General features: G+C 35.5%; 2 protein-coding genes across 3 annotated transcripts in view; one reads left to right on the forward strand and one right to left on the reverse strand.

The window, feature by feature from the left end:
* Nucleotides 1–23,765, forward strand: part of LOC117336309 — a 63,393-nt gene that overhangs the window by 15,322 nt on the left and 24,306 nt on the right. The gene's annotated exons all lie outside the window — the stretch shown is intronic.
* Nucleotides 945–13,320, reverse strand: LOC117336307 (MAM and LDL-receptor class A domain-containing protein 1-like). 2 transcript variants are annotated; one of them, XM_033896796.1, is made up of 9 exons: nucleotides 12,971–13,320; nucleotides 11,131–11,220; nucleotides 7,090–7,254; nucleotides 5,514–5,681; nucleotides 4,752–4,907; nucleotides 3,911–4,051; nucleotides 3,415–3,549; nucleotides 2,116–2,200; nucleotides 945–1,832 (listed from the first exon to the last, which is right to left on the reverse strand). In XM_033896796.1, the coding sequence occupies exons 1-7, from the start codon at nucleotides 13,026–13,028 to the stop codon at nucleotides 3,476–3,478; spliced, it is 852 nt and encodes a 283-aa protein (XP_033752687.1). In that variant the 5' UTR covers nucleotides 13,029–13,320; the 3' UTR covers nucleotides 945–1,832; nucleotides 2,116–2,200; nucleotides 3,415–3,475. The 2 variants fall into 2 exon arrangements, with proteins under 2 accessions (XP_033752687.1, XP_033752688.1); XM_033896797.1 differs by lacking the exons at nucleotides 3,415–3,549; nucleotides 3,911–4,051; nucleotides 4,752–4,907; ... (2 more) ...; nucleotides 11,131–11,220; nucleotides 12,971–13,320 and adding an exon at nucleotides 2,605–3,097.

Consider the following 23,765-nt stretch of genomic DNA (forward strand, 5'->3'; position numbering starts at 1 on the left):
ATAAGGAGTCCAAATCGAAGGCGTTTATTTTTAAGTCTACATTTCACACCTCGTTTATTTGGTATATATTCATTATAGTTCTTAGTCTGATAAGATAACGACTGAGTGTTGAACTGATTTGGAGCTTTCCTTATTTTCCCCATATTTTCTATTTAACCACTGGGCATCAAACATTTGGTTTAAAATTTACATGTATAACTACAAATTGTGTATAAAATGCGTTTATTTGGCACAGTCTGAAAGTCCTAAAAGTTTCTGAAAATGTAGTGTTGGCGTTTTGCGTGTCACCACTGAGCTTCATTAAAAATTTGACTTGTTTCTGATATTAATTATTCTTGGGTTACAAATTAAAACTTCTTCCAAAGGAAACATCTTTTTTTTTCTCAATGACATTTTCTGTTGAACTTGTTACTGATCCGTAACGTAAACAAAATCGTTGTCTTTGTTTTGTAGATTATTTTAGATCTGTGAGTATAAACATCAGCTTAAAAGCAGATGTCATTTGGGAGGCTTTCTGACAATGAAGCTAAACATTAGGCTGTTTTAATCAATCAATATGAGCAAACACTCACGGCGAATCACGCCTCGATGCCGAGTTAAACAGTTCGTCTAACTTCTCAAATGATCCACTGGGTTTTTTATTAACTAAACAGCATCAGATAAAAGTTGTAATATAAATTTTAACTATTTCTGAGTAGGACTTTGTACTTTTCTTGTTCAGAGTGTACTTATACGGTATTGATTTTTTAACTTTAAGTGCACACCTACATTTTGTGATCGTCTTGGTCCGCCATCTTGAAAAGATCATTCCCTAACGGGTAATGTACACGCCAGTGATTACGTGAGACAGACATGTACAGTGAAGTACACTCCATTTTTTTTTTTTTTTTTTGTGCGTGTGTTATGTATGGCTCCTTATACAGTAACGAAATCAACTGCACACAGTCCCCGAGAAGATAAACTTTATTGATGGATTTTTTGTCTTACAAGTTAATACCCCGCCGTATCAGCCAATCAACAGCGACGCTATAAACAGTGACGTCATTATTTTTAAAGTTATGGGCTGATAACATCAGTTATAAGCCACGGAACGAAGGGTACCGGGTGACAACGTAGATTTACCCCGTTGTATACGTTTATGAATGAAAATTTGATTGTGTACGTCTGACGTCATTTTTTTTTTTACAGCTGACGTCACATTTACTACAGTTACAAACGTGTACAGAATATAACGTTTTCATTGTGAGGCGCATGCTCACTAATAAGATTGTCAGAGGCACTCTCCTTAGTACTACATGTAGTGTCAGTGGGGTCCATATTAACTTTGTATTCCTTTAACGTCTCCATTTCTATGACTTCCTCATTCGTTTGATCACGTGGTACCCTTTTCTTTCGCCACTGGACCTGTACTCCAACAAGTATGGTAAGTAACAACAGAAGTATGATAACAACTGTGACGATTATACCAGTGTACAGAGTATATAGTTCGTTCTTTGACATTGGGGTCCGGGACGACCGAACCACATGTTTTGTGCCTGTCTTAGCCCAATTAGCTATTGAAACATTTTCAGAAATGAAATGTGTAAAAATATCCGGATCCGTGCTCTTTTGTATTTTAAAATCATTTTGATCGTTTGAAGAATTTGGGCTTTTTCCACCAGATGGAGTTTGGGTAACATTATCTTTCGTGCTGTTCTCAGTTAGGATTTTATCAGGCGTTGTAGAGTCAGTTATATGCCTGGTCACATGACCCGGTGTAGTTGTTTTAATTGCTGCCGGACTGCTGCCTATGTGATCGGTCACTGACGTCACATCCGTTGAAAGCTCGATATCTACGAGAACAAAACAGTCAAGAAGTTAAAGTATATAGGTCTGCTAAATTATTGCAGCAAAAACTTAACTTCGCCATCCTGTTGTTTTCTTGTGTGGATTTCTTGATTTTGCAAATATTGATTGCAGGCATTCATTATTTTTACATTGGTATTTCTTGCATTGTGTCATTTTTTCATTGGATCGTATTATAAAAAAAACAATTATATTAAAGTCAAGGTTGTTTGAAACTGCCTGATTTAACACAATCATAGAGGTGAAAATGAAGAAAAAAAAAATCATTACCGTCATATGAACAGTTGTATAGCCTGACGTCATCAATAGCTACGTCATGGGCCCAATTTGTTGTCCTGGTGGCCTGTATCACAATCTTCAACATAAAGTTAAATACAAAATTTCATCAAAGCATACGTGAGAGGGTTAAACTTTAATCAGGAAAGGAAGAGTGTTACTATTAAGAAAGGAAAATTCATAGGAATGTCGTTAGAATTAGCAATGGAATCTTCAAAAATGTAAATAACAACTTGTGAACGCATCACAGCGAAAAACGACATTTAATATTTGCCAATTTTCTTGAAAGATACAACTATTGTATTTTATTGATATGTTCTTTTACCCAATGATTAGAAAATAGAATAATTTTCAAAGGAAATGGATACACACAAATATGTTCACGACTTTACAAAAACCTAACACAACATCGTTTTTGTCTCAATGGTTCATCAGCTTACGATCCATGCACCTTTAACTTGTGATTTGATGTAAGAATTGTACCTGATGTGCGACCTGCATGATACAATTCAGAGGCGACTAAATTCTAAAAAGACGTTCTTCCTCCTAATGTCTCCCTCGACAGCGCCTCACTTTTGGCCTTTAGTTGAGCGTTCACCCTTGTGAGGTTATGAGGAAAGCTTTTGGGTTCTGTTCCCTGGTTTAGACATGACAGAGTCTATAAAATGGTAGTTTTTGAGAGTTTGACGACTGGCTGAGCCGTTGTCAGCATAATGTGACTGGATGGAGCATTATGCTGGGTGTTTTGACAGTATGCGTCAGTGAGTGTGGTTGAACTATAAATTCGGCATCAAACACAAACATACCACAGCCTTCAAAAACACACACACTCACCACATACATGTGTCTCGCATGTACACGGATCGGAGGCCGTCCTTACGATGAATTACCAGAAAACCTATAACTTAGAAGTTTCCCAGCATTGGAGGCAACTCGGATGCTATTTCTGAACCTAAAATGATATATGAGTTGTTGCTGGTACTGTTGTTTTTGCTGGTACTGTTGTTTTTGCTGGTACTGTTGTTTTTGCTGGTACTGTTGTCGTTGTTGTTATTGTTGTTGTTTTTGCTGGTATTGTTGTAGTTTTTGCTGGTACTGTTGTTGTTTTTGCTGGTACTGTTGTTGTTTTTGCTGGTACTGTTGTCGTTGTTGTTGTTGTTGTTGTTGTTGTTTTTTTGCTGGTATTGTTGTTGTTTTTTATGGTACTGTTGTTGTTTTTGCTGGTACTGTTTATGTTGCTGTCGTCGTCGTTGTTGATGATGATGTTTCTGTTGTTGTTGTTGCTGAACGTACCTGTAACAACTGATAATCCTCTGTCAGTGAAATTAATCCTCGTACCCAGCGGTCGCCATGACTACCCTGTGGTTGAAAACATCAGCTCCTCTGCCACCTGGTGATCTCTTACGTACACATACAAGGAACTAAAATCTAAAATATATATGATCAAGTTGAAATTTCCCTGAATCTCGAGTCCTGGCTTACATACTCAAATGCTTGTACGAGTGAATACTGCTAGAGTATCAAATCACGACACCAGTATTTGTCGCGAATGAATAGAAGCAGAATTAGTGGGAATACGTTAAGTTATTGTTCAATAAACGGATTAACACTGGTGTTTTTCAAAATCATTCAATAATTACATTAAGAGTCATATTGGATAGTTTCATTAAGATCAAATTCCCAATATGCTGCCCGTTTTATTTCAGCCTGTATTGTTCTCTCGTATATTAGTTCTATGGGTAGTATTGCTGTTTAAGGATTAAATAAGTTCAACGAATCTTAGTCTTACCATCTTGACTTTCATCCCCAAGCATGTGGTAGAAAAACTGGAAACACGTTCCTTTCGGAATGTCTCGGTACCAAGGAGAGAGGAGTCTGGCTACGTCATCACGTCCCGAATGACCGGAACTCTCCATATAAAGATAGTAGCCTACAAAAGATTGAAGACTTAAGCGGAATAAATGAAAAATGAAGGGAGAAAAAAAGGAGAAAAGAATGAAGCTTAAGAAAGGATAACAAAGGAAAGGAACGGAACAACGAAGCAACAAAAAAATGAAACAAATTGGAAAGAGGCACGGAAATAGTCATACAAACAAACTAGTAAGTATAAGATATCTTCAATGAATAACGTTATCCAGAAAACCGAAATAAAGTCAAAATTGATGTTGTTCTTAATATTTAATATTTAAAATATATGATCGCAAACCTTCCGAGCCTTTCCGTCAAGTCAATAAGAGTTTTGGAAACGAATGATTTCCGGTTGTCGTACATGTCGTATGTTATTCGACAGAAGCATACACAACTCGGCCATATTTAGTCCAAAATAAAATCTACGATATTTAAATCAATCGCATCCTAGTATGCTTGAATGGATCTATGTTATATATAGTATTTGATTCGACTCCTTCAATAATACATTGGCATTACGCCGTCCTTAAATGACCTCTGTTGTTTATAGGACGTTAAACAGCACTAGACCAAACCAAACCACTGGTATTACACCAATAATTAATGTTCAAAACAATTTTGTGTTCTATTTTCTGTATCGTACATGTATAAGTCCTCTACCGGGGAGACAATAGATTTCCTGTCTGTCCGTCTTGTACAGACGTACGGACACTGGTCTGTACCTGATATCCCGACTGGAGAGTGCCCGGTCCTGGGACCGGTCCGGTTCGTGGGAGTTGACCCATTGGTCCGTGTCCACGATAGGGTAGAGTTTATATCATTGGTCCATCCACACAAATCTGTCTTCTCAAATCCACACGACCGCTCAGCTTCCTCAGCTGAAAAAACGACATGGATCATTTATTATCCTTACGTAATTGTCTTATTGTCATCATTATAAATCTATTTGGTTTGTCTATACAATATTTTATTCAACAGGATAAATTCGTAGCATTCCGCACTGTTACTGATAAAATTTAAGAAAACCTGATGTAAATTACGGTATTACAAGTCTTTTACGTTATTATGTCACTTGGTTTGTTTGCTCCAAAGACACATCTGGTTACTCTTAACGAGGAAGTCCACTTAATCAACTAATTAATTCAGTTATTGAATATGATGATGTGGAGGAAGGTGTATCAAAGACGTTTATAACATATATCTAAAAAAGTTATTTTTGTTCTTTTTTTTTTATATATATATTTTCCAAACACATATATCATCATTAACAATCAATAATTATAATACATCATCCTTCACACTACTGTCATCATCATATTCGTCGTCGTCGTCATAGTATTTTTGTCCTTCCCAATTTATTCATTCATACATTTGTATGGGAGTCTGTCGATCCAACCTCCATTCAGACATTTCTGAATCAACGTTAGCAACTAAAATATACGCGATAATTAACATATAAAATGCTAACCGATACCAATACTCACAAGTACATATAGGCACACTTCCGCTCCACTTCTCGCCGTCACAACTAAGCTGGTTATCCCCAACGATAGACATGCCCGGGGGACAGGAGAACACGAGTAGCGCCCCCTGGTAACGACGAGTTACAGAAAGTCCGGAATCCCTGATGAGTACATCGGGACAGCGGCTTGCTGGTAAAAAAAATATACACAGATATTTTCTGAACACGTTATTATTTGCAATTACATTTGATGTGGTTACAACTGAAAAACCATTAACAAAATTAATATTTTTGGATTTGATCTGTCTGTTGTGGTATACATGTAAATCATGTATCTAAAATAATGTAGCTTTCTGCTGTAGGTTGTTGAGGGGCACCTAAACAGCAAATCCAGTCAAAACAGTGATATTTTACAAACCTATGAATTTCTACTATGGTGCAATTTAACACAAATTAATTTGATGAACTTTTAGTATGTATGCTGGAAAACCATGGGACATGCTGTTGACCTGTAAGTTGTTAAGCTGTTTGTTAATTTCAACAAAACAAACGAAAAATGCATGTTTCAGGGGCACATAAACAACTCATTTGTATAGCATATATTGCACAAACTAGCCAAGCACAAAATAGGAGCATTGCATGGTTTGACCAGATTTGATTTTATGTCAAAAACATAGAAAATGCTCTTATTAGACACTGTAAAGAACTCTAGAAATGGCAAGAAGACTGCTCTTTGGAAAAAAAAGTTTAGTTCGAAACTGAATATGTGTTATCTTGACTCTTTTTCTTCCGCCTCGTACAACGTGAGACAGTCGTTATAGACAAGCGTTTAGATGACGTCGGACTAATGCGAGAATTACGTTGGCATGTGCAATCAACCGACGCGTATATAGTAACCAATAAATACATGTATAGACTTGAACTATGATACACATTTGGAGGATGTCTGTTATTAACGAATTCATGCCAGTTTCAATGCGAATGTGTTACATCAATTTGGAACATGGGATGTTTACGCATTGCGTTTATATCAGTAGAAATCCAATACATTGTATTTTAGACATGGTAGATGGTAATTTGTGAATGTTTAGCTTTCATGTAGCATTTATTCAGTGCAGTATATTTTAAAGAGGTGATAAGTTAAGAATAACAAGAAATATCTTCAAAAAAAGATAAACGGCATAGTTTTAATGTTGGTGGTTATAATATAAAACTGCTGGTGAAATAAATCAACGAACTAATGCGTTTCAGCACAGATAACAAAATGAATTCAGTTTGAATCATTTTTGGTGATAATAAGACTGCATTTGAATCACGAATATGATTTTATAAATGTGTCATTTGAAAAGATACATCCACTTATTCAGCTTGCATTTTTAACTTTGTTTCTTTTTTAACTGCATCTCTGCATTTTGCATTTACCGCTACATTGACCAATCACATACTTCATCCTCACCAGTAACGCCACCTGTCGCGCCTTATCCGGGGTCAAAAGAATATTAGACGGCTATGCCAAATATGCCAAAAAATTCTTCAGAGTAAATAAATATGTACAAGTTGTTCCCCTTTAGGTATCAAAACATTTAATGCATATTCACCTATACATAATGGCTGACTTCCGGTCCAGACACCGCCTACACAGACAACTCGTTTAGAACCATACATGATGAAGGGACTATCACAGTTAAATCGGGCATACCGTCTCAGGTACTTCACACGCAAGCCTCTGGTTAGGTGGAACGCTTGACATTTGCCTTCCGTTACTGAAATGATAATTGATCATTTATTTGGTAAACACATATCCTTCCGACAATTCTGAGTATGTGCATTGTTAAAAATTAATATGAAAACGGGCATTGGCTAAAACGAGCACAACGTCTAAAACAGCACACACTTTTTTTTCTTTTTTTTTAATAAGACTATTTTCTCATTTGTTTTACCACAGATTTATTGCTAAAACAGGTCGATGTAAAAATACAAACATCAAAATGAATGATACAGATTTAAAATTAAAAAAAAAAAACTTGTGGACCCGTCTGTGGCCCCAATTTGAATGCATTTTCATCAAATATAATTTATGCTAGGTGTATCATAAAAAAAGTATATTGGTAATCAAAATTCAGTTATTCATCCCGACATAATTTAATTTGATTTAGCTCTTTTAGCTAACTTGGTAGACGAAACATATCCGGATTTCCAGCAGATTTGGATATAAGTTTTACTCCCGGTTCAGGCAGTGAGAAGAAAACTACTATAGAGATTGTTTTAAAAAGCGGCAAGGTTTTCAGCATTGTAAAATGTCCCTGTTGGTGGTCGTCAGTATAAATGAAATTTACCTGTTGGTGGTCGTCAGTATAAATGAAATTTACCTGTTGGTGGTTGTCAGTATAGATGAAGTTTATCTGATAGTTGTTATGAGTATATATGAAGTGTATCTGTTAGTTGTTGTCAGTATATATGAAGTGTATCTGTTGGTGGTTGTCAGTATACACAAATGTATATGAGGTGTATCTGTCAGTTGTTGTCAGTATAGATGAAGTTTATCTGTCAGTTGTTGTCAGTATATATGAAGTGTATCTGTCAGTTGTTGTCAGTATTTATGAAGTGTATCTGATAGTTGTTGTCAGTATATATCAAGTGTATCTGATAGTTGTTGTGAGTATATATGAAGTGTATCTGATAGTTGTTGTCAGTATATATGAAGTGTATCTGTTGGTGGTTGTCAGTATATATGAAGTGTATCTGATAGTTGTTGTCAGTATTAATTAAGTGTACCTGATAGTTGTTGTCAGTATTAATTAAGTGTATCTGATAGTTGTTGTCAGTATATATGAAGTGTATCTGATAGTTGTTGTGAGTATATATGAAGTGTATCTGATAGTTGTTGTGAGTATATATGAAGTGTATCTGTTGGTGGTTGTCAGTATTAATGAAGTGTATCTGATAGTTGTGAGTATATATGAAGTGTATCTGTCAGTTGTTGTCAGTATATATGAAGTGTATCTGATAGTTGTTGTGAGTATATATGAAGTGTATCTGATAGTTGTTGTGAGTATATATGAAGTGTATCTGATAGTTGTTGTCAGTATATATGAAGTGTATCTGATAGTTGTTGTCAGTATATATGAAGTGTATCTGATAGTTGTTGTCAGTATATATGAAGTGTATCTGTTGGTGGTTGTCAGTATATATGAAGTGTATCTGATAGTTGTTATGAGTATATATGAAGTGTATCTGATAGTTGTTGTCAGTATATATGAAGTGTATCTGATAGTTGTTGTCAGTATATATGAAGTGTATCTGTTGGTGGTTGTCAGTATTAATGAAGTGTATCTGATAGTTGTGAGTATATATGAAGTTTATCTGATAGTTGTTGTCAGTATATATGAAGTGTATCTGATAGTTGTTGTCAGTATATATGAAGTGTATCTGTTAGTTGTTGTGAGTATTTATGAAGTGTATCTGTTGGTGGTTGTCAGTATATATGAAGTGTATCTGATAGTTGTTATGAGTATATATGAAGTGTATCTGATAGTTGTTGTCAGTATATATGAAGTGTATCTGATAGTTGTTGTCAGTATATATGAAGTGTATCTGATAGTTGTTGTGAGTATATATGAAGTGTATCTGATAGTTGTTGTGAGTATATATGAAGTGTATCTGATAGTTGTTGTGAGTATATATGAAGTGTATCTGATAGTTGTTGTCAGTATATATGAAGTGTATCTGTTGGTGGTTGTGAGTATTTATGAAGTGTATCTGTTAGTTGTTGTGAGTATTTATGAAGTGTATCTGTTAGTTGTTGTGAGTATATATGAAGTGTATCTGATAGTTGTTGTCAGTATATATGAAGTGTATCTGTTGGTGGTTCTCAGTATATATGAAGTGTATCTGATAGTTGTTGTCAGTATATATTAAGTGTATCTGTTAGTTGTTATGAATATATATGAAGTGTATCTGATAGTTGTTGTGAGTATATATGAAGTGTATCTGATAGTTGTTGTCAGTATATATGAAGTGTATCTGATAGTTGTTGTGAGTATTATGAAGTGTATCTGATAGTTGTTGTCAGTATATATGAAGTATACCTGATAGTTGTTGTGAGTATATATGAAGTGTATCTGATAGTTGTTGTGAGTATATATGAAGTGTATCTGACAGTTGTTGTCAGTATATATGAAGTGTATCTGATAGTTGTTGTCAGTATTAATTAAGTGTATCTGATAGTTGTTGTGAGTATTTATGAAGTGTATCTGATAGTTGTTATGAGTATATATGAAGTGTATCTGATAGTTGTTGTGAGTATTTATGAAGTGTATCTGATAGTTGTTATGAGTATATATGAAGTGTATCTGATAGTTGTTGTGAGTATATATGAAGTGTATCTGATAGTTGTTGTGAGTATATATGAAGTGTATCTGATAGTTGTTGTGAGTATATATGAAGTGTATCTGATAGTTGTTGTCAGTATATATGAAGTGTATCTGATAGTGGTTGTCAGTATTAATTAAGTGTATCTGATAGTTGTTGTGAGTATATATGAAGTGTATCTGTTGGTGGTTAACAGTATATATGAAGTGTATCTGATAGTTGTTGTGAGTATATATGAAGTGTATCTGATAGTTGTTGTGAGTATATATGAAGTGTATCTGATAGTTGTTGTCAGTATATATGAAGTGTATCTGATAGTGGTTGTCAGTATTAATTAAGTGTATCTGATAGTTGTTGTCAGTATATATGAAGTGTATCTGTTGGTGGTTGTCAGTATATATGAAGTGTATCTGATAGTTGTTGTCAGTATATATGAAGTGTATCTGATAGTTGTTGTCAGTATATATGAAGTGTATCTGTTGGTGGTTCTCAGTATATATGAAGTGTATCTGATAGTTGTTGTGAGTATTTATGAAGTGTATCTGATAGTTGTTATGAGTATATATGAAGTGTATCTGATAGTTGTTGTCAGTATATATGAAGTGTATCTGTCAGTTGTTGTCAGTATATATGAAGTGTATCTGATAGTTGTTGTGAGTATTTATGAAGTGTATCTGATAGTTGTTATGAGTATATATGAAGTGTATCTGATAGTTGTTGTCAGTATATATGAAGTGTATCTGATAGTTGTTGTCAGTATATATGAAGTGTATCTGTTAGTTGTTGTCAGTATTAATGAAGTGTATCTGTTAGTTGTTGTCAGTATTTATGAAGTGTATCTGTTAGTTGTTGTCAGTATTTATGAAGTGTATCTGTTAGTTGTTGTCAGTATATATGAAGTGTATCTGATAGTTGTTGTCAGTATATATGAAGTGTATCTGTTAGTTGTTGTCAGTATATATGAAGTGTATCTGTCAGTTGTTGTCAGTATATATGAAGTGTATCTGATAGTTGTTGTCAGTATATATGAAGTGTATCTGTTAGTTGTTGTCAGTATATATGAAGTGTATCTGTCAGTTGTTGTCAGTATATATGAAGTGTATCTGTTAGTTGTTGTGAGTATTAATGAAGTGTATCTGTTAGTTGTTGTCAGTATTTATGAAGTGTATCTGATAGTTGTTGTCAGTATTAATGAAGTGTATCTGATAGTTGTTGTCAGTATTAATTAAGTGTATCTGATAGTTGTTGTCAGTAGTAATGAAGTCTACCTGTTGACCCTGCTAACGTCGAACTGTTTCCTGACTGTCTTTTGGAGACGGTTGGTAATCTACCTGACATTGGGCTGACTACTGCTGTATCTGTCAAAGAGAGAGAGAGAGAGAGAGACGATTATAAACCTTAAATTTACAATGACTATCGCAGGTTCAGATTACGCGTCATTTCGTCGATATCTGTGTGCTAGGTAAAGATGCTACACAAATGCATAGAACTGCCATCACGGTATAAAAATATATCTAATCAACACAAACAAATATAAAATGACAATATCATCCTAAAATGATCGCTCCTAAGGCCTAAAATTATAATCCAGTAGAATGACAGGTTGTGTTGACCTTTGAGCGACATATTGGTTAGAGATGAGTCGATTACATACGGGGAAACGACATGCATTGGATGACGAATCGGCCGTGTGGGGTAAGTGGATGTCGCTGAGTAACAGGCGGAAGTGTAGCATGTTTGTTGTTCATGTGTGTTCATTTTTTTTTGTGAGAATGCTTTATACCTGTTTTTCTTCCTAAGTTTATCTTTCCTTCAACTTAACGACTAAGACATTCGATTTTCCAGATGGTAATAATCAAATTATGTAAAGACCTTTGATAAAATTAACTACTGATATTTATAGCCTATTCACATGAACGTTATATCAAACTTGTTTATATTTCAGCGACTGGTCTGTATTTTTTTTAGACACAGGGACTAGAGAAGGCTTGATGATATGATACAATATTAATTAATTACAATGTTATCAAAGACTCGTCACCTTTCGTTTTGTCATTTATTTGTAAGCAATATCGCAGTCGGTATATAGAGACGGGGGGGGGGGGGGGGTATGCAATATATATTTTTCCACATCACATAAAAGATATAATTATGGAAGCTCAAACTTTTAGAGAGGTGTAATAGCATGAACTATTTACTTTGGGTATTGTATGAAAATATATCGGAGCTTATTCTTGATTGTTTTAAATCTCTTTGTCATCGCTGTGTAAATGTATGCACAATTTGTCGGAATATATCACATTCTTATAAGTGACTGCATTGCTCCAGATTATGCTTATGAAACTGACATCACCTCAAGTACCGTGTAGAAACAGATTGTTCAACTGGGCAAGAGACAGCATTTCCATGTTGTGGGCGGACTGTGGCGGATAGAATACATTTATCATCGTAATGAATCACGTGGGTTGGGACGGTACGCAATATTACATGTGACCTCCGGGATCCGTGAAACGGGGAAGGACTTGCCATATTACCAACAGTTTCGTCTTGTTTATTTCTCAACACAAAATTATGTCTACCATTCGGTACTTCTTCTCCAAATATTAAATACCAACATATTCTTTTATCATGTAAATAAAAAAATGATAGCAGAAAATGAAATTTTGTTTTGAAATATATTCATGAATTCCGTTAAATCACAATTAATTGTATAGCTGAATTTTATTCTCCGGTCTCCATCAGAGTACACAGTTCTCTTAAGTATCTGATATCGTGTAACACTTCGTGTTCTAATATTGGGAAAGAGGTGCATTTTATTTTTCTATAAAGATGATAACGTGCTAGTTATGCTGTTGGCATCCCCTAGACACTCGCTCAATCGGGTAGGTGAAACCAAACCAAACTAGTGTTTTAACTCAATAATGTTTCTGTACATAGGAAAGAATTTTCTAAAGTGATATAAACTAGTTTCAAATGTTGCATTTGATACTATCATTTGATATGTCTTTATGTTTGCCTGATGATGACTGATATAAATTGAAACAATTAAGACGAAGTCATTGTTACAGAAGATAGTATAAAAACAGTAACTAGTGTTTGTATACATACATTCCTGTATGACGACGAATGTTACAGCTACAAGCACCAATGTCCGTGTCATGCCCATATCCTTTTCCTCGTCCAGCAGGGAAAATCCGCACAAACACAGAAATGTTTTCTTCGATCAAAATGTTTGACTATGTGGAAATAGCACCATTTCATTCCACAACACAAATGTTTGTTTTCCTGGTCGAATGCCTATTATAACAAAAAAAACAAACGAAACAGGATCTAGAACGTTTAAAAACAATGTCCGCGTTTGTTCGCGTGACGATATCGGTGTGTGTATTTCCTGTCGCGAAGGAAATGTACACTTTATTGTGAGGTCATCTTAAACCTACGTGACCTCCGACAGCTACGAATATTAACTAGTCTGATATAGAGCCTCAGTGTAAACTAAGAAACATGGACATGCGCATTGATTATATAATTTGGTTTCCATAACGACGAATAAAATTCGCATTAATCTAGTACCAGCAGACAATGACTTCGTTTCTGATGGAGAAAAAGCAAAATTTGGAGGTACGCTGTGAGGACATGCAATGATGTATATTGCAGTTGTCTGGCCCATGCCTTCTACTGGACATAGGGTCAAAATCATATCCGATTTGATAAGTAAAGGTCAGTAAGTTGAAGTTATTGTTGAACCAAATTTTGATTTGTTTTCAAGCTGTTCACAAAAGAAGTCTGAGGAAATGCATTGATCCGTGCAAAACAACAGTTTAATATCTGGTAAATATTCAATGATCGTTATGCCTAACCCAGCGAACATCGCAACAATATATATATATGTATGTAGGTGTTCGGTCGTTTATCTTTATTGTATATACATGTATAAGACATATAGAGATATGTATTTTTGTTATACTGTACTCTTTTGGAAACTGAATAAATCTCATAAATTAACAGATCACCGAAGCTTCAGTTTTCCACATAAAAAAATGCCCAATACCGAGAAATTCAAATGTACAACAATCTAGTTAAATATCTGTGACATATCAAGAAAATAATCAGGAATAATCTCCGAAACGAACCATCGCCGCCATATTAGAACTTCGAACTATAAAATCATACCCGATGCAACATTTCAAAAGTTCGAAAATGAAAATAATTGTAATATAATGACAGGATTGAAAAGGTAAAAAATAAATGAAAATAATGAAAGATGATGTTATATCAAATATTTGTTGTGACAACATTTACATATATTTCGCGCCAAAGTTAACCGCACAAAGCAGTCCTGTATACTTGCATCACAGGCGCTGTGTATTTATGGAGGAAATATTGGCCCCTACTCTAATAGTAATTTTTACTATAAATACTTACCAGATGGAGACGCCTGTGCTTGTATGTACAGTTTTCATCCCTGACATGTGCCAAAATATCATATTACAAATAGATATCTATTATATTGAGAACGACAGACCAGGCCAAAATTAATCTCAGTATGTGTTCGACGTTTTACGTAACGGTTAATTAGTGACTGTCGGAATGTCTAGATCTCTCACTGTCCAATCTATATGTCGTTATTACGTCATCAACCCGGCGTCATAGGCATGGCAAATGTTGGATTATTAAATAGTTCATCCGAAATCTGTCTGGTTAATAAAGTAATAATTTGGCATCCAAAGATCGAATATTGCATATCAGAAAAGTTTGAATAATCTGTGTATGTGATATGCAAAATGTTGTTCTTGTATTACATGTACAAAGGCAAAATGTATTAGGATTGTGCAAATTTACCATTTAGGTATTTATTTATTCATTTTATTAACTTATTTATTTACAATGTATTTATTTTTTGAGAACGACATTTGAGTTGAAGACGTTTGTGATTGATGTGACACAACACTAAATACATATAGTAAAACATATGACGAAAGAAGACAATTTTATTACTCGTGCCCTGATCGGGCCTCGAAGTCACGATCTGCCTCCTTCACCTAATCGCCTAGCCATAATTACCCGCAGCTTAAACCACTGCGCCTATGGACGGTTTGTTGGGATTTCGTGTTACACAAACATATTTTCAGTACCTGTTGTTCAGAGAAAACTTTATCGATACAGCTACATTATATAAATATCACAATTGTATTGTAAAGCTGGTGATAAACTATTCACTGATTTGATATACATGTAAAGTCGAAGAGGCAGTACTATAAAAATACAAAAGTCTGTACAATATTTATTTTATTTGGTTAATCTTAATATGAATCAGCTACTAAAATGAAGAAATTATGTCACAGGACGATGGATCATTTCCTATACCCCAATACAACACTATGTGCCGATACTCACAGGGACCTGAGAATCGTTACAGTTTAAGTTCTGAATAATTTATATTGAAATGTAGGGTACATTGTATGTGCATGTAAATGTATGTAAATTTAATGCTTGAAACATGTCGTAGAAAGCAATACATAGAAATTTAGTGATCATAATATTAATTTAACTGAACGTTTTCAAAGCGCGAAAAGCCCTAGCATTAGGTACCGCTACCCGGACAGATCTTGGTCTATAATGTAACATTAAAAATGCTTCTCATGCCCCTGTGGTTATATACACATGTTGATGTATATAGTTACACACGACATGCACATTTCGCTGCATCACTTCACATCTACTTCATACACACTTGTGATATGTGTCAGCTGTTTTTGATACGGAGAGAAAGTTCGTCCCTGTCGTCCGATAAGTGTGTCCTCCTCTGTTAACTAAAAATATTTTTAAATGGACTTTGATAATATTGAAAACATGTATATACATTGTAACTAGGACAATGTAAATAGTATAACCACCAAATTGCGAACCAAAACCCGAATATATACAAGGCTGTATCATCAGCAAATAATTTTATTTTACAATTTATGTCATTCACAATATCATTTATATATACGAGGAAGAAAAGAAGCCCTAAGATTGAACCTTGAGGTACACCTGCTTTGATATTTTGAGTTTCCGAAGAAAGACCATTTATTACAACCCTTTGACTTCTGCCAGAAAATAATTTTCGCACCAAGCTAGTAATTTCCCAGATATGCCCGATTCTTTCAATTTATGGATAAGACCCCTGTGTCAAACACGATCAAAGGCTTTACTTATATCACAAAATACAGCAATAATTTCTTTACCCGCGTCTAAAGCCCTCCCAATATCATTTGTAATGTCTAGCAATTGATTTGTTGCAGAATCCCCAGGTGTGAAGCCTGATTGACAATTTGTAAAAAAAAAATTGTATCTCTAAAAAAATTGTTAGCGTGTTTGAAAATACACCTTTCCATTAATTTGCCAACAATACTTATCAAAGATATATGTCTATAATTTGAAACAGTAGTTTTATCGCCTTTCTTAAAAACTGGTGTAACATTCGCTATTTTTCCATAAAGAGGGATATATACTACAGTCGATGGACTTGTTAAATAATTTAGTCAGAATTGAAATAACAGACTATGTCTTTGCTACCTTGATTATTCTTGGACTCATTTTATCTGGACCAGAAGCTTTGGAAATATCCAACATATTGATTGCATCTTCAACAACTTGTTCAGTAATATTAATATTTTCAAGTTTGTTATCAGGGGTATTTACATTACAGGGTAGTGTTATATTAGAGTCATCAAGGGTAGATTGACTAATAAAGTAGGTATTAAAAATATCTGCCTTTTGTTTATTATCTCCATAGTATATATTAGTATGTATCAGCGTTGGTATATGAGATGTTTTGGCTGAAAAAAATTGTGAAAGTGTTAATCAAGTTCCACCAGTCTCGTGTCGATATAGACATACATTTTATCTTACCGGTTAACTTTAAAATATTTTCATTTTTTGCTCTCCTAATAGCATCAATACATTTACATCTAAATTGTAGCCAATGATATGGATTTTGTTAACTTTTAGCTTTCCGATGTAATCGTTTCCGAGCCCTTATTAATGTTCTAACTTCATTGTGCATCCATAGAGGTTCATTTTGCCTTATTGTTAAAGTTTTATTAGGAATACATCCTTTTGCAGTGTTCTAAATTGTGGAATTAAAAAAACCCAGCGAATTCATCAATTGTTAAATTTTCAAGTGGACTAATCCAGTCTATATCATTCAATCTATCACAAAGCATTTTATAATCACCATTCTTATATAACCAAATATGCCTTTCGGTACTCATATTAAAAGTATTAAGACCAATATCTAAAAAAGTGTAAATAGGACAGTGATATCTTGTCTCGGCTGGTAAAAAGGATTCGCCCACAACAACTTCCTTTATAACATTTATATCATTTGTCATGGATATATCTAAAAGAGAGGATGAGTGTTCTGTAAAATGAGTAGGCTCGTCAACAAACTGAATGAAATTATATCGATACATTATGTCACTGATATGATGCGAATTTGTAGCTAACTGATTTTCATTAAAATCACATGTAATTAAAATATTGTCAGATTTATAATTAGCTACCATATCAATAGAATAATCTATTAAATTCCAAATTTCATTTCCAGAGTTTGGAGGTCTATAAAAAGTTCCCATCATAATTATTTTATTGTTAAACTGTAGTTCTATCCAAATGCATTCAAGATTATTTACTTCAAATTCCGAACGACGGATCGCAGTAATACTTTTATCAACATATACGGCAATACCTCCGCCCACCCTATCTGACCGAGATTTTACAAATGGGTCATGAAATTTAGAATGGGAAAGTTCGCCTGACTTTTCTGTATTTGGTGATAACCAAGTTTCAGTAAATGATAAAATATCATATTGATATAGTTCACTAAAAATTATGTCTGTTTTTGGTAATAAACTCTGGACGTTGTAGTGCACTATCGATAAGTAGTTTTGGTTTAGAATGGATAAATCAGAAAGGGATGGACGTTCGGGACCTGGCTTACTTTCAATATCGCCACAGCGAAGGAGTAATTTTAGAAAACATATCATAAAAAATATACCAGTTACAGTAAAAAAAACTTTCAATAACACATGCAAAGACAAGATCAGGGTACGATCCATAACGTGAAAGGGGGAAATAAAGATATGAAAATAATACCTGTATATAGGATACAATATACTTCAAAATAGGAATGGTATGTACAAGGTGTTTAGTATCAGAATATTCATACAATTTCTTCATCTTTTACACAATGGTGTCAGAAATAGTCCACGATTTTGAACAATTTGTGGTATCTTTTTTATTACTTGTAGTTTCTGATATCTAAGAAAAATATGAGATCACCAGACAATATTTGAATCAGTTCGTGATTTCATTGAAATATTTTTCGGTTACAAATAGTGACATTATTAATCAGAAATATTCGGGCCTTTCCGACGAACTCTGAAAACAACTTTGATCATTCTTTCGTTATTTCTTTATTTTTGTAGATTGTTAGGTAGCCGACACGGCTTTCATTACCAGGGTCAGTCATATTTTATACAAATACAATCATATACTAGTAGTCAGTATTCATATTACAGAAACACACGAGATACAGTTCTGAATTATAATTTCGCTGCATCATTAGGCTTCTAAGTGGAAGTAGATGAATTGTTTAATATGAAATACATAAAACAAATACTTATATGGTGAATTCATTAACTTTTAATTACAAAATGTACTTTCAAGGGTTTCATCGTGAATTCATTAACTTTTGATTACATAATGTACTTTCAAGGTTTTCTTAATCTTATAAATATCAATAAGGTTTTTTTTTTAACAAAAATCTCAACGTTATCCGACAATCGTCTTTAAATCTAACCATTACCTCCTACTTCCAACATCAACACACCTACCCTGTAACATTGGACATTTAGTCCAGTCATTTTATAGTAAAAATATGGCTAACCTCAAACTAATTGCAAAAGAATTTATTTTTGAGTTTCTATTATCTGTAACATGTCTTGCTTAATATTTAAAAAGTCTAAAGCCATCACCGAAAGGGAAAAGTTATTTTTTCACCTTTTTTATACCTTACTTGAATACAAATCATTTAAAGAAAATATGGGGGGTAGGTGTATAATTTTCGGAATAAAAAATAAAGTCTTTCAGATAGAACAACTATATATACATTAGAATAAGCACAGATAGTGCACCTTTCAGGACATATCACACTATATTGATTTAGATAAATCATGACGTCATAAAGACCCGATAATTACCTCCCCTTATAAAAAAAAAATCAAAAATTCAAAGTGGAAATGATTTCATTGGTTTTTTTCTGTCTCTTTCAAATTTGTATTGCTTTAAAATTAAAAATTAAGCAACGGACGAGAAATGTAACAACTCTTTGTTAAATCTTTCAAGCAAATTTCGCAAATTTATACCATATTTTTTAATAATCGTGATTTAGGTTAAGTAAAGATAATAGAGTATAGAGGTAAATTTTTGGTTATCAAAAGAAAATCCCTTATGGTAGAACAACTGATTGTATATTAAAGTTAGAAGTGATAATGCTGATCAAATTGAGTGTCATTGCATATTATTTTGCATGTCTATTGACGACACAGCCTTAGAATTATCTCAACTTGTAAATAATCTCATCATTTCAAGAAATGTGAGTATAAAAATGATTTCCCTGTGTTTTGCATGTTGTTTTTATCATATATAATCTCAAACCTACTACATATATATAAAGAAACCAATCCAGGGCAGTTATTAAGCATGCTTTTGTCATTTTAGCATAATGATTGACCTTTGGGGACTCACATGTAGCAAGGAAATGGGGGCTAAACGTATTTTTATACAAGTCTATTGCAGGTTAACCATATATTTGTATTTGCATTTACACAGTTATATTTAGTTTCTTTTAAAAGCATGGTAATGTTCATTTATAAGTTTTTGGGATATTACAGTAATGAAGTACAAACCAGTCATTTACAAGTCCTCGTTCAAATCTGCATGCGTCACTGGTAATGAATTCGAACAGCTTGTACCCCTACACTCGCCGCAACCCACAGAACACGACAAACCGTTTTTACGGCACGTGCATCTTTTCGTGTCGCAATTCAATTTGCATCCACATTTAACCACTTTAAGCAGCTGTTCTGGAGCTGGAGGCATTGTACATTTCACGGGTAATAGGTAGTTCTCTTTGACAAACCATCCCCAGTTTTGTGGAACAAAGTTACACCCATTACCAATCCAACACTGACACTGAAGAAACGACCGCATACAGTGGAACCTGGCCGCATTTGAAGTTGGAGGCAAGGTGTGTACTTTCACAGATGTGACGCCTGTGTGCGTTTTTGCTGCAAATCTTCTGAAACGCAGGAGATCTAAGGTCTCAAATGGTTGTCCGCCATACCAGACCGTGAGAATCTCTTCTCCTGCCGATGCAACTGCATCTACATCAGATGTACTATCCAGGAAGACACGAGCATGGACTTGGAGGACGTCAGATGATTGTAGCTTCTTGAACGCTGGCCCTTTGCCGATACCAAAGAGTCGAGATGTCGTATCACATCCGCTCAAAGCATGTAACACGGGTAACAGGCTGCATTGATTTCCAAGAACCTCTTTTGTCTTACCGATGTCCCATATCTTAATTTCTTTCCCAAGAGATCTTTTACAATCGGATTTGAAGTAAATTGCATGATTCTGACGACCGGCGTGATAACAGAGCAGAACAAGAAGATCTGTGTCCTCTCCAACTACAACAACATCTTTAATTGCTGCACAATTGACAGCAGTCTGTGTGATAAGAAGATCTGCATCTTCATCTGAGTGCACAGTCGTACAACCACTTTGCTGCAGTTTAGAACCTAACAGGTCTATGAAGTGCTGCTTATTTTCTATGTTGGACAGGAATCGTTCTTTCTTCATTCGACAGGGCATTTCCTCGGTGAAGTCTACTTTCTGTGCTGTTGCACCATTTGAGCGCCTGATATGGGTAACATCCTTCGTTGACAATTTACTGGTATAACCATCGAAGACAACAACAGAATCTGCGTACTTCATTGTAACGTGTTGTACGTACGTTTGACAAATGTTCGCAAATGAATCACCAACATTCCATGGGATTCTTTGCAACAGGGAACCACCGTCTAGTACAGTTAGTAAGTCGTCTGGAAGTTTTGCAATTCCACAATCCCCCATACTCCAAATGCAATCTGCTAGAGATGCTTTCTGTGCTGCCCTAGGAAGACCTGATGCCTCAAACAATGATGAAGGGTAGCTACACAGCTCATACTTAAACACCGTAGGAAGGTCTTCTAAGAGTCCCGTAGCGGCAATCGTGAGGCGCTGGAAAAGGAGTTGAGGGTCAATTAGCACACTCTCCCCATCTACCTTGACACAGGATTTATCCCCTTGGGTTTGCACTTGATTGGATCGCTTGAATGAGAATTCAAGAACCCTTTTCCCTTCCATGGATGCTATAATACGTTCACCCACCTCCTTTGCGTGGTCTTGGTTTACGCTATCATCCGCTACCTCGCCTGTTTCAATGTTCCGTAAAGACACAGAACCTGAAAAGGGATTTCGGTCGCTCAAGAAACCCAGGACTTTTGTTATATCCTTATGGTCTCGTTCCTTCTTTGCAGCAGTGGCCTCCTTATGTTGGTCGCTAGTTTGAAATCCCACGCCTGTCAAAACTTGCAGAGCGTTATTCATGTCTGCACATGCAGGCATTGACAATAGCCACTGACTCCTCTGGACATCACCCATTCCACGACCTCTGGTTAGTCCTCCTGATGTCTTTACACTTCTCATAAGTTCTTGCTCTATAACAAGGTCGCATGATAGACCAGCCCAGAAACGATCACTCCTTCGAAAGACATGATATCCAGACAGAAACTGTTGGTAAACATCTGGATGTTCAGTTTCCAGGTTCTGCATCTGTGTGAGGTAAGTATATCCAGACTTCGTGTAAAGATTGTGCCCTGCAGCGGCGAAGTATGGTAGCATATCCTGTATACATTTCAAATGCATTTCCCAATCACCTGTTCTCTCGGCCTTTATGAATGATCTGAGAATTTGTATCATTTCAGAATACTGAATCCAAAGCCTTGCTGTGCGCATTTGTTCATATCTCTTTGAGTTCTCAGCAAGCAAGTCAAATGCTTCAGTTAAAACCGAGTTGTTACACAGTGTTTCAATAGAAATGTCTCCAGCTACGAGCTGATCATACAAGTTCGCTGCTTGAGATAACATGTGAGATCCATGATTCGAAAACGCTGGCGCATCTTCATCTTGAAGATTCTCTTCTGTCTCCATGTTCTCCGCTACGTCGACTGGAAGCTTTACTCCAAACACTTCAGACACAAGAAGAGCATGAAGAGCAACGTCAACTAGCATGTGACCTCGAAGTGCTCTTGCAACGGCTTTCCCTGTGATCATATGAGAAACTGCATTGGGGGAATACACTGTCTCTAAAAGCTGATGTAGACCCGATCCACACATAAGATGGCCAACAGCTCCAAGAAAGCTCATTTCTAAGTGAAATCCTCCTAAGCGTAGGACGATTGATTTGAGGTTGCTCCCTGGCTCATCATTGGATATGATGGTAAATGCTTTCCAGTAGAGTGGTTGGTCAAATGTGATGATCGGGGTTTTGTTGTAGAGTCTGGCCTGCTCACTTATAAATCTTAGTGTTGAAAAAACGCATGATAGATCACTTGGGTTTAGATCAATCATTGGTAGAAATGTAAATGATGATTTACCTGGATATGATCCTGATGCAATCATTTGCATAAGACCTGACCATCCTGGCGTAGGCGATCTTAAAGGCCATACAATCTGAGTCAATGCATCCAGTTTCCAGGTGGAATCCATCTTTTGCATCTGTTTGAGCGACGCGAATGTCATGCTTCCCATCTTATTGGTAGGTTGCCTGTAGTTATGGATCTCTATCTTTCCAAGTTCAATCAGGTCATTGGTTGTCACAAGAGTTCTTGAAACAGGTCTAGCAGTGAACATGCCAGGAGTTACCCCGGCGATGATTCCCATACCATGAAATGTATTGTAGCCATCCAAAGTTCGGATGTTGTGGTCGACGTTGTCGGCAACAAACTGGATACAGCTATGGGGAGAAACACCATAGACAGACGTACCTTGTGACGCAGCAGCACAGGACGCATACCTCTGTACTTCTGCATAGGACGAACAAAATCCCAAGCTATGGCATGTATCTATAAGAAATTTGGAACCAAAATGATGGTGGAGCTGTACACCTAGGCCAATCTGAAGAGGTGGAAGTAGAGATCGAGGTCTACTGGCCTGCATGATGGCTTGTCCAATTGATACCGTTTTCAAAGCACTATCCTTTTCACTGAAGACAGAAGTCAGCAACGTTAAAAGACTGCCAGGAACATATCTCTTGTTGGATTCAATATCAGATATATCCGATGATGACGGGTAGAACTCCCTACTGAAATTTAAGGACTTTATGTCAGCTCTTATGAGTTTCGCTGCCGTGTCAAGTATAGCTGATTTTTGTTCCTCTGAGTTTTTTTTAGGTGTACAGTAAAATTCCTGAAGGATGGATTCGGCTGTTCGACGCAGAGTCACGACATTTGATCTCCCGTTAATTTCAGTAATCAAAACACTATCCCCAAAATGTTCCAGCAGTCTCTTTTTCATATACACGGTACTATATGCTAATTCGCCACATGATTCGGTCATCTTTCTCACAAGGTCAGAAACTGTTAATTGTTCATCCTCATTGCTGATTAAATAGTCAATAACCTCCTGGAAGTAATCTGTGGTAATACTCGGCCTGCCTTTTTTCTTTTGTTTTGTGCCGCTCTGTGGTTCAAATGAAAAAGCATGTGGAATGAATTTCCCAGTCCTGAAATTGACATTACAGGACTGGTGA

The sequence above is a fragment of the Pecten maximus genome, chromosome 10 (assembly GCF_902652985.1).
Source record: "Pecten maximus chromosome 10, xPecMax1.1, whole genome shotgun sequence".
Taxonomy (NCBI): Eukaryota; Metazoa; Mollusca; class Bivalvia; order Pectinida; family Pectinidae; genus Pecten; species Pecten maximus.

What these genes read in the sequence shown, in the direction of transcription:
- LOC117336307 (XM_033896796.1), bottom strand. Translation starts at nt 13,028, where the DNA reads ATGGGCATGACACGGACATTGGTGCTTGTAGCTGTAACATTCGTCGTC. An exon ending in AAGTCAGCCATTATGTATAG is followed by an intron (nt 5,682 to 7,089) that starts GTGAATATGCAT and finishes TTTTTTTACCAG; the next exon opens with CAAGCCGCTGTCCCGATGTA. An exon ending in AAGTGTGCCTATATGTACTT is followed by an intron (nt 4,908 to 5,513) that starts GTGAGTATTGGT and finishes TCGTTTTTTCAG; the next exon opens with CTGAGGAAGCTGAGCGGTCG.